Source organism: Sparus aurata, chromosome 2, assembly GCF_900880675.1.
Source record: "Sparus aurata chromosome 2, fSpaAur1.1, whole genome shotgun sequence".
NCBI classification, from domain to species: domain Eukaryota; kingdom Metazoa; phylum Chordata; class Actinopteri; order Spariformes; family Sparidae; genus Sparus; species Sparus aurata.
This window is the reverse complement of record NC_044188.1, coordinates 4,313,406-4,325,514: the sequence shown is the minus strand read 5'-3', so window position 1 is coordinate 4,325,514 and position 12,109 is coordinate 4,313,406. Positions and strand designations below refer to the sequence as shown.

At 42.5% G+C, this 12,109-nt stretch overlaps 1 protein-coding gene across 3 annotated transcripts; it reads right to left on the bottom strand.

Moving 5' to 3' along the window:
• Window positions 1-6,296: 6,296 nt before the first annotated feature.
• On the bottom strand, window positions 6,297-11,884 carry LOC115594024 (rhomboid-related protein 4-like). Of its 3 annotated transcripts, XR_003986416.1 has the most exons (9): window positions 11,601-11,883; window positions 10,899-11,063; window positions 10,451-10,730; window positions 9,902-10,034; window positions 9,123-9,211; window positions 8,768-8,833; window positions 8,464-8,607; window positions 8,118-8,341; window positions 6,297-6,498 (listed from the first exon to the last, which is right to left on the bottom strand). XR_003986416.1 is itself a non-coding variant. In XM_030437788.1 (8 exons), the coding sequence occupies exons 2-8, from the start codon at window positions 11,049-11,051 to the stop codon at window positions 8,235-8,237; spliced, it is 972 nt and encodes a 323-aa protein (XP_030293648.1). In that variant the 5' UTR covers window positions 11,052-11,063; window positions 11,692-11,884; the 3' UTR covers window positions 6,315-8,234. The 3 variants fall into 3 exon arrangements, 2 of the variants coding, with proteins under 2 accessions (XP_030293648.1, XP_030293644.1); XM_030437788.1 differs by having other exon boundaries at window positions 6,315-8,341; window positions 11,692-11,884; XM_030437784.1 differs by having other exon boundaries at window positions 6,315-8,341.
• Between the last annotated feature and the right edge of the window lie 225 nt (window positions 11,885-12,109).

The following is a 12,109-nucleotide window of genomic DNA, read 5'->3' as shown; positions in this document are numbered from 1 at the left end:
GTCGTATATTCTGTGTAATACAACTGTGACCCAGTTTAGAGTGAGAAACTCTATCAGCCACCACTGTTAGACTGACAAAGAACACAGCAGTATTTCACAGAATGTCATCACTGTTAGGCAAAATGTCAAATTGCAGTTTTATCATTGAAGCGTGGTACGTAAGAAGAACTCAGTGAACCTACGTACCATTTTATTTGGAGATGCTTTACATTTTAGGGGAGTTCAGCAGTCTATTATTCCTCATCAGATTATGAGCAGCTCAGTTTCACCCCCGTGTTCAATCTGCTCTCCATAAAACTTTATGTTTCTTTCACCAGTGAGGACTCGTCTAACTCGTGGCTGAGATGTGGAGTCGAGTCATCGAGACTTGGACCGGAGAAGACTCGCAACTTAACTTGGATTTGGAAATTAAACACTTGCGACTTTGACTTCAGGTGCGATGACTTGAACGACTTGTCTGTGTTCATTGTATGTTGTCGGGTTAAGATTTCTAGTTGTTCTCTGCTCTGGCTTTCAGTGCTTCACTGTTTAAAAGTGATGAGTTTGACATGAGTTTACTGAGGAGAAGTTGATAAATAAATAAGCGTTCATAAAGGTTTTTGGTTAGATTTTTTTCACTGACTATCAATAATTACAACACAAATTCAAGGGATTGTCCTGTTGTTCGATGAGGCATGAAATCAGTTCTGACATCTTGTGTTTTCACAACAAGTGACTTGACTCAGAGAGTTTTGACTACTGAATGTTCCAGAGGAACAAGATGGATTTTTTTCCATATTGGATGCTTCTCATGGCCAATATCACTAAGCTCAGAACCTGAAGTTTAAGCAGAGCTGAGGGTAAGAAAGTAAAGATGTAGTGAGCCGACTGGATGATGTAATATTCCATATCACAGGACATTTTCCCTCATATTGGACCCCTTACAGAACATGTACTGCGAGCTTGTATCATGTTGTCTTCTTCTGAAACTGTAAAAAATGTCCACACCAGCGACAACACATTTGTCTCCTTCGTCTACACTGTGGGGCTCCACCCCGAGGCTCTGACGTCATGAGCCCGACAACAGCCTTCTTCCGTGTGTTTATTGTCGGATCACAAAAAATTAAAGGTGCAATCCACCAGGTGCTGTATGGTGATGTTACGCTTTATGTATCATCGACTCCGATACAAGTCGTGTGTCACCACTCAACATTTACGTCCTGCTCAAAAGAGCTCTGGTGGGATCGATCTCTTGATATTTTCAGATTTTAAGATGTGTTGCGGGATCATTTTGAAGGCAATAATTTCCAAGGTAGGAGGAAAATGTATTCCTTTAGCTGGATTAATGTGCATTTACTTTGTCCTTCATGTGGATCCGCGGTGGACCAAGAGCGGACCTCTGGGGTACTCCATTTTGAAAGCATGCAAAGGCTTCATTTATAGATGTTTGATGGGAAAAGAATCAAATGGTGGCAGTATAGATATATTGTTGAACTTGATGTGGTAAAAACACTTTACAGTACTTCATTTCAGAGCATGAAAATGTGCGAGATTGTGCAAAAAAAATGGGTCACCCAGTTAGCTGGGATGAATCAAGGAGCTCGGTAACTCTGCAGCTTACTGAGAACCATGCCAACTCTGATCTGCAGGCAACCCAGGAGGAAAGAGACAGTCTGAGAGTGTGTGTGTGTGTGTGTGTGAGAGAGAGAGAGACTGAGAGAAAGAGGTATAGGTATAGTGAGATCAAAAAGCAGTGGTAGAATGTGAGATGAATCAAGAAACAGAAAGAAACATCAAGGGGGAAGAAGAGAGAGATCATCAGTGAGGCGCACACGAGGAGGCAGAGAAACAGACAGAAAGGCAAAAAGAGAGTTTTAGAAAAGGCGGTAGAAAGCGCAGGCACTGGGGAGGAATCAAAATTCAAAGGGAGGAAAATTCCTAAAGCAGTAGAGAGAGAGAGAGACGCGCCGAGATGCAGGAGAGAACAAAAGAGGGAGAAATGTAAGAGGGAGAGATTGCGTGACAGCTCCACAGAAGACAACCGAGTTAAAAAAAAAAAAAAAAGAAGTGTAAGAGTAGATTTGAATTGATATTTGTTGAAGGGCTGAATGCGATAGTCTCAAGTACCCTTGTCAACCCATCAAAGCTGCTGTAGAGGAGTTAGTAAAAGAGGCGGGCAGTTCATGTAAAAGCGGGCGAGTTGAACTGCATTCAACCCCCGAGAGAAACTAAAAACTCTGCGGCTGTGCTCTGAGGACGCAATCAATTTAATCTGAGTGTGTCTGTCGCTGTGGATGCTTTCTGTTTGTGCCGGTTTAGCTTTGGAGTTTTGCATATTGCCTCCAGGGAGGTTTATTTAGAAGTTACTCAACACTGAAGGATGTTGAAAAGAGATAAATAATGAACAGGGCTGGAAAACTGAAACATGTGTCTTCTGTATTATGCATGTTCATCTGTGGACAGCATATTAATCCATTTTTAGAGTGTAGTCGTTTTACTTCATGCTCACTTTTATTTTATTGTATTTTAATCTTTATCTTCATCCCCGAGTTTTCCTATTTACTATATTGAATCCTGTCGGCATGTCCTTGAGCAAAACACTGATCCCCGATTGCTCCACATGTGTGCATGCTTTGGAGAAACGTGTCTGGCAAGCGAATGTTTATCTACTACTGTTATATATCTATTTAAATCACATATACAGAATATTAATGAAGCTTGGTTTTCAACATCACCTACTGACGATTACTGAATCTACACCAATCACAAAGAGGAGGAGTAGTAAAATAAAGAGGAGCAGAAACATTCGAGGCTTTGTGACACTCTGTGTTTACGGTGAACGCTGCAGCTCAGCGTCATGAGGAGCAAATCTGTGAGTTCACGCAGTGTTTTGGATGAAAAGGACACACAGGAGGAGAAATGAGTGTCTTATATACAACAACTGATCAGACATATGAATGACTGGTTATCCTGCAAAATACGGCTCATATTTGTGACTTTGAGCCATCTAGATATTGAAAAAATAAATAAAACGTAAATAAAATAAAAAATAAGGTGTTCCTTTGTTGTCATAAGTCAAATATCCTCCAATGGAACAAGTGTTTAATAAAATGTTACTCTCTCTGTGTTGGGTCTGACATTAAAGGAGAACTTCGGCCGTTTTTTAACTCATATCCCTGTTGATCGAGGTTACCGAGTGCTGTCAGGAGGAAAAATAATGTGAATTTTTTTGCACAATATTGACCAGATATCAGGACGGCAGCTAAAGCGGATTTACTCTGTAAATATTGTGCTAAATGTTCTTGTTATTTTTCTTCGATCAACAGGGATATGGGTTAAAAAACGACCGAAGTTCTCCTTTAAGTGTAAAAAAACCACATTTTGACTAGTAATCAGACAAATATACAATGAGAAATAAAAAAAAAACAATGCCCTGATAAACCCTGACAGTTACAATTAGATTAGCAAGTTGTGCTGACGACGGTCCTTTGAACAAGAAGCTCACGTTTAAATTTAGCAGACACAAAATTTTTATCCAAAGTGACTTACAGTAATTCATACACACACTGATGGTGGTGGCCGCCATGCAGGGTGTCGACCAGCACATCAGGAGCAATTTAGAGTTTCTTCAGTAGAGTATCTTACCCAAGGACACTTTGACATGCAGACCATGGGAATCGAACCAGCGAAGTTCAAATAACAACACACTGGCGCTACCACCGAGCCACAAAAAAAAATGTTTCCACATGGTTTCATCCTCTTGCACATGTAATTAAATAATATTTCAGAGCGTCTTTCCCTCCTTTTTCTAATTTCTATTTATTAATCTGGCAATATTTTTGATGTAACGGGACTGCTGCTGATTTTGGTGACATGCACCTGACGTTATTCCTTTGAAGAACCCGGATTAACCACCGGTGACAACTCGCTCACAGTCCTGTTGAGCCTCTTGAGGCGGGACAACCTACACCTCCTTCAACGTTATCGTTTGCAGCGAGCCGGGTCTTTCTGGCTGATTAGAACAAGAGCGCTAATCAGCGGGAAGAACTGAAGAGACCCGCGTGGGTGTGCAGGGGCTTTGATAGTGAGACAGGAAGTTCCATTAAGTTCGACTACGGGGCAGGGAAGAACAGGGAAAGCGGAGAACAAAGTCAGCAGGATAATTATAAGTGGGAGGGTGAGGGTGGGCTGGGAGTGATGGGGGGGGGGGGGGGGGAGGGATTTCATGAGATTATCCTATAAATAGTGTGGCAAGTTTCTTTAGTCATCAACGGCAGCATGTAACTCTGGCACACCAGTGATAAAACTGTTGGAAAAATTAGCCCTGGGCTTATACCTCTGCACAAGTTAATACCATTCTCCATGAGACTTTATGAGTTGCTGAGCAGGATTTGAGTGAGATGAAGTTAATCACTGCACTGCGGGGAGAGAGAGAGAGAGAGAGAGGGAGAGTAATCCAAAACCTCCGGCTCCGTCTTTTACCAAAAGCTCGTGTCATTTATGCGATGGTACAATTATCGCTCCTGTGGGGGTCTTATTGTGATCTCAGCTGGCTTTGGCTAGATGCAAAGACAAATTGACCTTCACGTCGAATTGAGTGGAGGGTGTTTTGTTTTTCTTTTCTTTCTCCAAAGGGTCAGGAGCAGCACATGGCAGCGGGGTGAAATGTCTCCGCCAAGCTCAGCCAGAGAGCCGAGGGGTACTTCAGGTCAGTCAAGGTTTCGGCCCACCTACATACACCCGTCTTAAATCCGGCCCTGTCACGGTGCGTTTGGTTAGCGTCGGCCTCAAGGTCGCCGTGTTGGAAAGACTCTAATCAAACAGAGTAACCGTGACAACTCTTCACCCTGACAGACTGTGACTCACCGTACAGCTCTCTGTAACACAACGGCACCCTGAAAGAAGATTAGTGATAGCAATAATAGTTTCAGTCATAATTTAAGCGAAAACATCAAACATTTGTTGGTTCCAGCTTCTTAAATGTGAAGATTTGACACTCTTCGTTAGAATTTATAATATGAACGAAGAGTCTTTGGGCTGTGGGAAATGTTTTTAACCATTTCTTCTGTTTTTTTGTGGCAATTTTGAGACTGATTAATCATGAAAAAAATCATTGGATTAATTAATGATATAAGTATTTGTTACACGCAGCTCTAACCAGGTCAGGATCCCCCGTCTTCATCTATAGAGTCTGAACACTAAATGACATGTTTTGGGGCAAATGGCTTTTCGATGATAAAAAACAATTTAAGAGATAACTGCACAAAATAAGCAGACAACAGCTTCAGTCACAGTATACATCAGTGATTCAGTGACTCGCTCAAGGATAAATCAGTACATCTGGTGCCTGTCGAAGTGGTTTGAACTAGAATCTTCTGGTTTAAGAGCGACTCTCGCCGAGCCTCATTGCTATCCTAAACGCCTAACTGAACTCCGCCTCAAATAAGTGAACCAGGACAGTTTCTCACGGTTTTGTCTCTGATGCTCAGTGACGGTATCACAGCTGTCTGATCTTTTTGGAGACGAGACGTGAGATGACGAACCCGAGATACAACCTTTCCCCGACATGTTTGAACACCGAGAAAGACATAAAACCACCAACGTGTCAAGAAACGTCTTTAAAGTGCGCCCATGCTTCAGACGCACTCTGCAACAGGAGCAACTGCTGCGCCGTGTGTGTCGTCCCCGTCCTGTCATCCTCTCCGTCACTCTTCAGCCTCCCACATTCATGTTCTGCGAGGGTCCTGCGCTCCCACTCAGCTCCCACACTCCCCTTGGCAGGATTTCAAAATCAAACTACGCAAACTGTCAAACGCATCAGTTATCAAAAACAGTTCGACATCCACCTCTAGTGTCTGGGTAATTTACACACAACCTTCTCACCCCTGCTTCCTGCTTGAGATTCCATGTCAGCGACAGGCATGCACAGTTTGATTGGATCCGCTTCAGCGTGGCTTCAGACCCATGTGGGGTGATGGCTCACTGGCTCTAATTTAAGATTGTCCTACTTCCCATCATGCCTCAGGGCTTCAGAGCCAGCAGTGTACTTCTTCAACGTTGCTTTTGTGACTTTGCTTACAGTCAGCGTCACTCCCGCGTGGCAACTTTTTTAGAAAGTCTAGAGTGTGATGTCGAGTTTGATAAAGAAAAAAGGAGATTCTGCATAACTTCACGCTTTTCTGAAAATAATGTTTTACCTAAAGTAATACTCTATGAGAACAGGAACACTAGTCATTGCATGTCTGGTGGTCTTGCAGCCATATTACCAAACTTGTAGCTGGGTAATCCACAAACAAATGAGAGAGGTCACGGTGGTACAGATTAAAAAACAAAACTTTTTATACTCATAAGAACATTTATTAGAGATGTAGCATCACAGGAACCAACATGACATGCATGACAGCAGATGTGTAACCTTTTAACATACAGCAGCACAGCATTCATCAACGATGGGTCCTCTGCAATGGTTATGTATGACTTGCCTCTATACAGTGTGGTGCTTTGGTAATCTGATAAAAGCTGATTTGAAAGGAAAAAAGGGAATCAGTCAGAACAGCATGAACAGCGTGGAGAGAGACACAGTTCAAAAGCATCATTCTGAGTATGGCTGGTACGTACTGACTGAGCCCACTGTGAAAATACTGGCTGGTTCGGATTTAACATCTCATTAAAAAAAGAAAAAAGAAGCTGGAATTCATTGGTATCCCCATTAAAGATTCAAATTCCAGCTTCATTTCTGCCTGCAGCTATCCCACTGCTTTTCTCAATATTGCCTTTTGAAGTTTAGTAATAGCTTTAAAAACCTATTGAGATTTAAAGTCTTACCCGTTGCGAGGTCAGCATCCATTTCATTAGCTTTCACTTTCAGTTTTCAAAAAGTGAAATACCTTTATTCTATTTGTGAGAACAGAAAAAGGGCTGATTTCACAGGTTTTTTTTGTATCCAGACCACATATGATAAAAGTTTAGATAAAAAAAAACGCTGAACTTATTCTCAGTGCTTAATTCCTAAACCAGGAGGACCCGGAACACAGAGAAGGTTCTGTTCTGGTAGGTCAGAGGGAGAGAAAAAGTCATGAAATCAATCAAAGATCCACAGGGACTGGAGCACATCGGACTAGATGCTAAAACTTAACAAATATAACTTCTTCATCAAAAACTGAGCATTATTTATTCAAATACATTTGAGTAAATAATGCTCATAACATGCAAAAAGAGGTGCGTAGAGACAGCTGTTCACGGTTTGCTTCACTCTCAAGCGCTCTCTTGAAAACACAAAGTAAGTGACGTGTTCTGTTTGTTTGTCTCTGAGAGAATCCATCGATCTCCTTCGCTCCGCTTCAGTATTATCGACAGCGTCGCACCGACACGTGCGCCCCCCTAATCCAGCCAAATTCATTCCACCGTTTCAAAGCACAACTCCCAACATGCTGTGCAGCGCTTATATTGATCACATGCCAAAATATTCAGACATGGAAAAAGTCTAAAAATTCCAGCGAAGCTCATGTGATGTGCACGAAACTCACAAGCGTCAGGCGTCGACGACTGACCTGACTTTTATTTTGTAAGTGACAAAGGAAGTGTGAGATCTAATCAAACAGGTGCTACTCCCGATCTGGGATTAAGACTGTTTTATACTGAATTATCCTTGACTGACACAAAATAATCCAGTTCTGAAGTCTAAGCATCACAATCTTTGAGCTGGACTTGGTCTGACATGGCCTAGATGGAAAGAAACGGGTGACCTTTTCTTCTGTTTTTACTGATAGAATAAAGGTTTCACATCTTGCATCTGAAGTCTACTTGTTTATTAGTCCATGTTTGACAAATCTAAATATAACATTTAGATTTAGATCTAGTGATTTGGATGGGTTAGGGAGCTTATAATTGGGCTCAAACAACTTTATGGCATCTATTTTGACCTCCGGTGCCCTTTTCAAAACTTTAAGTGGTGTAACAACAGAAAATTGGCTGAGAAATAAGACAAATACTCATTAACTTTCCTCTTTTTTGATTGGAAGCATTAAAGTAGCTTTCCATAGCTTACATTAACTCTTTGGTAACACTCAGAGGCACTTTAACAGAAAGGCACCACACAGTAAAAGAGCCGTTTACTGTGTCAGACTGTGTGGTCAGACCTTTGCATTCAGGGTGCTCTCCGTCAGTCTGTGGAAGCAGAGTATGGACGAGGCCTCAGGAGGGAATTCCTCTTCTGTCTCATCGCGGATTGTCCTTCGTCTCCGCTGGCTGGCAGTTCAGCTGTCAAACCTCCTCAGTCTCCTCTGCCTGAGCTCCTCAGCCGTCGCCTCCTCAGAGAGGTTGAAACCATAAGGAGGCGGAGCTCTTCTCTCGTTGCTTTGTCCTAGAAAACAAAATATTATTAGATTTACAGTCTTCCCTGTGATTCAGATGATTCTTATCTAGAGTGACTTTCAGCTGTCAGTGGTTTTCTCCATCATCAGTACTCTCCATCTCCTCCCTTACCTCTGTCATTCAGACTGTTTCTAATGGCCGCCTCTATCTGCTCTTCCTCCGTCAGTCCGCCTGTATAAGATGCTGTAGGTGCTGTTGTGTAATCTGGTGCATATTGGTGGTTTCCTGAGTATCCTCCATGAGTGCCACTGTAGCCTGCAGACACACACACACACACTTATGGTATAACTATTCAAATTTGAGAAACATGTTAAAACATTATGGCTGGAGTATTCTACATTCCTCTGATTGAAAATACCAAAGAAAACATATCAAATTCTTCGTATTCTTTATAACTTTCCTTGACTGCTGTTACCTGAGGAGCCTGTAGAGCTGTAGAACGCACCGGGCCGGGAGTTATATCCGTTTGCCGTCACAAACTCTGGTGAAAATGCAGACAAACAGACTTCAGTACAAATGGAGTGTGCATTTAGGTTTACATGCTGATAAATACTGAGGCACACACAGAGGTCTGCACATGGACTACAGGCCATCTCCAGTGACTCATTCGTGCTATTATTGACCTTGTGTTACTTAACAAACCTGTATTGTTACTGATAATAAGAGCTCCAATGAGGCCAGTACATAGACGTCTTTAATCCCATGGTGCTATGAACAGGATAAATGGGTCTATGGTTTAAGACACAGCACACACGCACAGAATTTCAGACCTGCACATTTCTTCATGATGGCCTTCAGTGGTCCAGCAGTGTAGAGCAGACCCACCAGGATACCTGCCAGGTGACCAATGAAAGAGGTCCTGAAGAAGAAGCGGGCAACCGATTAACTCTTAACTAATGAAACACTGACATCTGGTGGACACTTTCATCCACTGCACCACACAGCACGCATCAACAGGACTTCACTAATTGTCAATCATGTCACATCAGTCAGTGGTGGGAAGCTGGAAGTACATTATACATAAAACATTATGCAGTTCCTCAGATTCTGGATAGTTACTGAGTGGAAACAGATGCTGTATAATTGAAAAAAAGCAATAACACTCTCTGTGAAGCAGCTGTGGAATACTAACATGATGTCTGGACTGAACCTAAACGAGTTCAGCTTCCTCAGAAAGTACCGCTGCCGCTGCCTGCTGCTTCCCTCAAACTTAACTCTGTGCAATGACTGTACCTACATATGCACTTCAGAACATATCACTTATTACTGTGCAGGGCTGTTCGATAATTGTATTTTTATTGTCACTGGGAGATGAAGCCCTAGCTCGCTGTCTGCTACCCTCAGATTAACTGGTAGCAATTTGGTGGCATTATGAGCTCTCATGATGGCTGAGGACGGAGAGAAAAGCCAATGTGGACATATTTAATATAATGCATAATATTTGTTACTCTGCTACATGTGTCAGCACTGTTCACACGAGTGTCTCTACAGTGTGCCTTACTGGTGAATCCTGGTTCATTTGTTATACAGATTTCGGTTGGCTACTCACCCTGGTGATGTCATATGGATCAGGACCAGCTCCGCCCAGCTAGCATAGCGATTAGAAACAGGTAAACCCATCACATAGGTCACACCTCCAGGGTGGTAGTGATTATTGAGCACCTTCAGAGCGAACAGGACTCCTACAGCAATAAAAACCACAAAATCTCGATAAACACAGGGATGGATCAGTGGTGACAGAATACAGAGAGGGTGCTTAGAGAACGCAGAACAAAAACAAAGTCATTAAAACTAACATAAAAGAAAATATGTTTCACGTAAACAAAGTCAGAATAAGATTTAAAGTTAGTTCTTCAGCTTGTTAACCAGTTTCCACATATTTTGGATGTTGTGCTTTCGTAGTTAGTCGACAGTTGAGAGTCTTTACAGATGCTCACAATTCCTAGAAAAAGTTAGACAAGATCCAAGACCACAACAAGGACGTCCCTTAACCTACAGATTTATCAATACACATGTACTCTAGAGAATTAAATGAAAAGTAAAATCACTTGACCAACTGTACTGTTCAGCTTCTGTGAGCCTGCTGACGAGTCTTTACCTGAGAAGCCGACAGCACAGGCCATGCTGTAGGACTGGTCCTGGGTGAGCTCAGTTAACACCGCCTCCAGCGCCAGGTAGACCAATCCGGTGAGCAGAGAGAAGACCGACAGCAGGTAGACGAACCAGGCTCCGCCCAGCCGCCTCTCCAGCCTCATACCTTTCCAGAGGAAGGACACCATGTTGAAGTAGAGGTGCCAGTCATCAGCATGATGCAGCGGGGACAGCAGAAGACGGCGCCAGTCTTTAAACCAGTACGCTTGCTGGACACTCACACATGCCTGAGGATTGAGTGGATGATATTCATGTTTATTGGTTTGTTTTACTGTCTTTTAAACAGAGTTTAAACTTCTCTTAATGCCTAATTTTCATGTATTTCTTTGCCTCTGAGAAGCACTTTGTGTCTGCATGGTGCAACTCTGACTTTTAGTGCCATGTTAGTGCATTACCTGCATGAGTGGAGCTGCAGGAAACAGATAGAGGTACGCGTTGAGTCCCAGGACAGCCAGGGTGACCGGGGGGATGTTGTCCAGACCCACCTGGAGCAGCTGGGACGCCAGGAGCAGCAGGCCCAGATGGGATCCCCTCTGTCGGTTCCTCATACTGAAAACGAGCTGTGGAGAGACAACTGAGAGATCAATTTTCAGTCTTTTCCTGCTTTACCAGAATTAAAGAAGTTTGGCTGCTCGGTAGTCGGACTCAGTAGGTACACTGCCAATCTGATTTAATTCACCAAAACACTGAATATCAAGACTTCTGTGAATCTGGGACATTTTGGTCATCAAGTCTCATCTGTGTTGGCTCAGCCTGGAGGTTTGATGCATTAATAAAAAGTTAAATGTAGAGTAACATGTTTGAGTGCTTGCCCATATTAATGCATTCATTCAATAGATGTTGCTCCAGGTTAGTTTCCCTCAACACTATTTCTCACCAGTCTGTCTCTGTGCTGCTCAGACAGAGTCACAGAATAACATGCAGACACTGATGCTAAATGCTCAAAAAAGACTCACTAAACTCAGAAATGACGTGATTAAACTTCGAGGAAGGTTTTATCTCTATTCCCCCTCTTAAAGGTAACTAGTCAACAGCCTCACATCAGAGTTTAAGACGCGTTTATCAGCAGCATCCACGATAACTTAAATAAAAGTTACCGTTGGTTCAGTCCCGTCAGTCCACTTCCTCCTTCTGTGGGGATTCAGCTAATGCTAATGCTAACTTTAAATATTAGTTGGGTGTTTTAACCTCGTTCGCGCTTAAAGTCCGCTTCCAGTGGTTCACCGCTCACAGACGAGTTGAGGTTGTGCTTATAAACATCTTGAACAACACGTCAGCAGAGTGTGTGTCTTCGTATTTCATCATTTCCAGCAGAAACTAGAAGATACTCAGCAACAGTTGGCGGTTGAGTCAGCTGTCACGTGACAATAACAAACCGACGTAGCGGCGCATGCGCGTCACGGATCTTCTTCTTTGGTTTTCAGTCCCATCATCAGTGATGTATTTTTCCTCATCAGTGCTTTTTCTCCTGAAGATGACATTTAAACATATTTAGCCTTTACCATAATGCAGTTTGCTTTTTATTAAATATTTATTAAACTGTATTGCCATTGATGTTTGCATTGATGTTTCTTTGGTTGTCATGATTCTTTGTGTTCATAACCTC

What these genes read in the sequence shown, in the direction of transcription:
- LOC115594024 (XM_030437788.1), bottom strand. Translation starts at nt 11,051, where the DNA reads ATGAGGAACCGACAGAGGGGATCCCATCTGGGCCTGCTGCTCCTGGCG. An exon ending in CTGTGCTGTCGGCTTCTCAG is followed by an intron (nt 10,035 to 10,450) that starts GTAAAGACTCGT and finishes TTATTGCTGTAG; the next exon opens with GAGTCCTGTTCGCTCTGAAG. An exon ending in CATCATGAAGAAATGTGCAG is followed by an intron (nt 8,834 to 9,122) that starts GTCTGAAATTCT and finishes CATTTTCACCAG; the next exon opens with AGTTTGTGACGGCAAACGGA.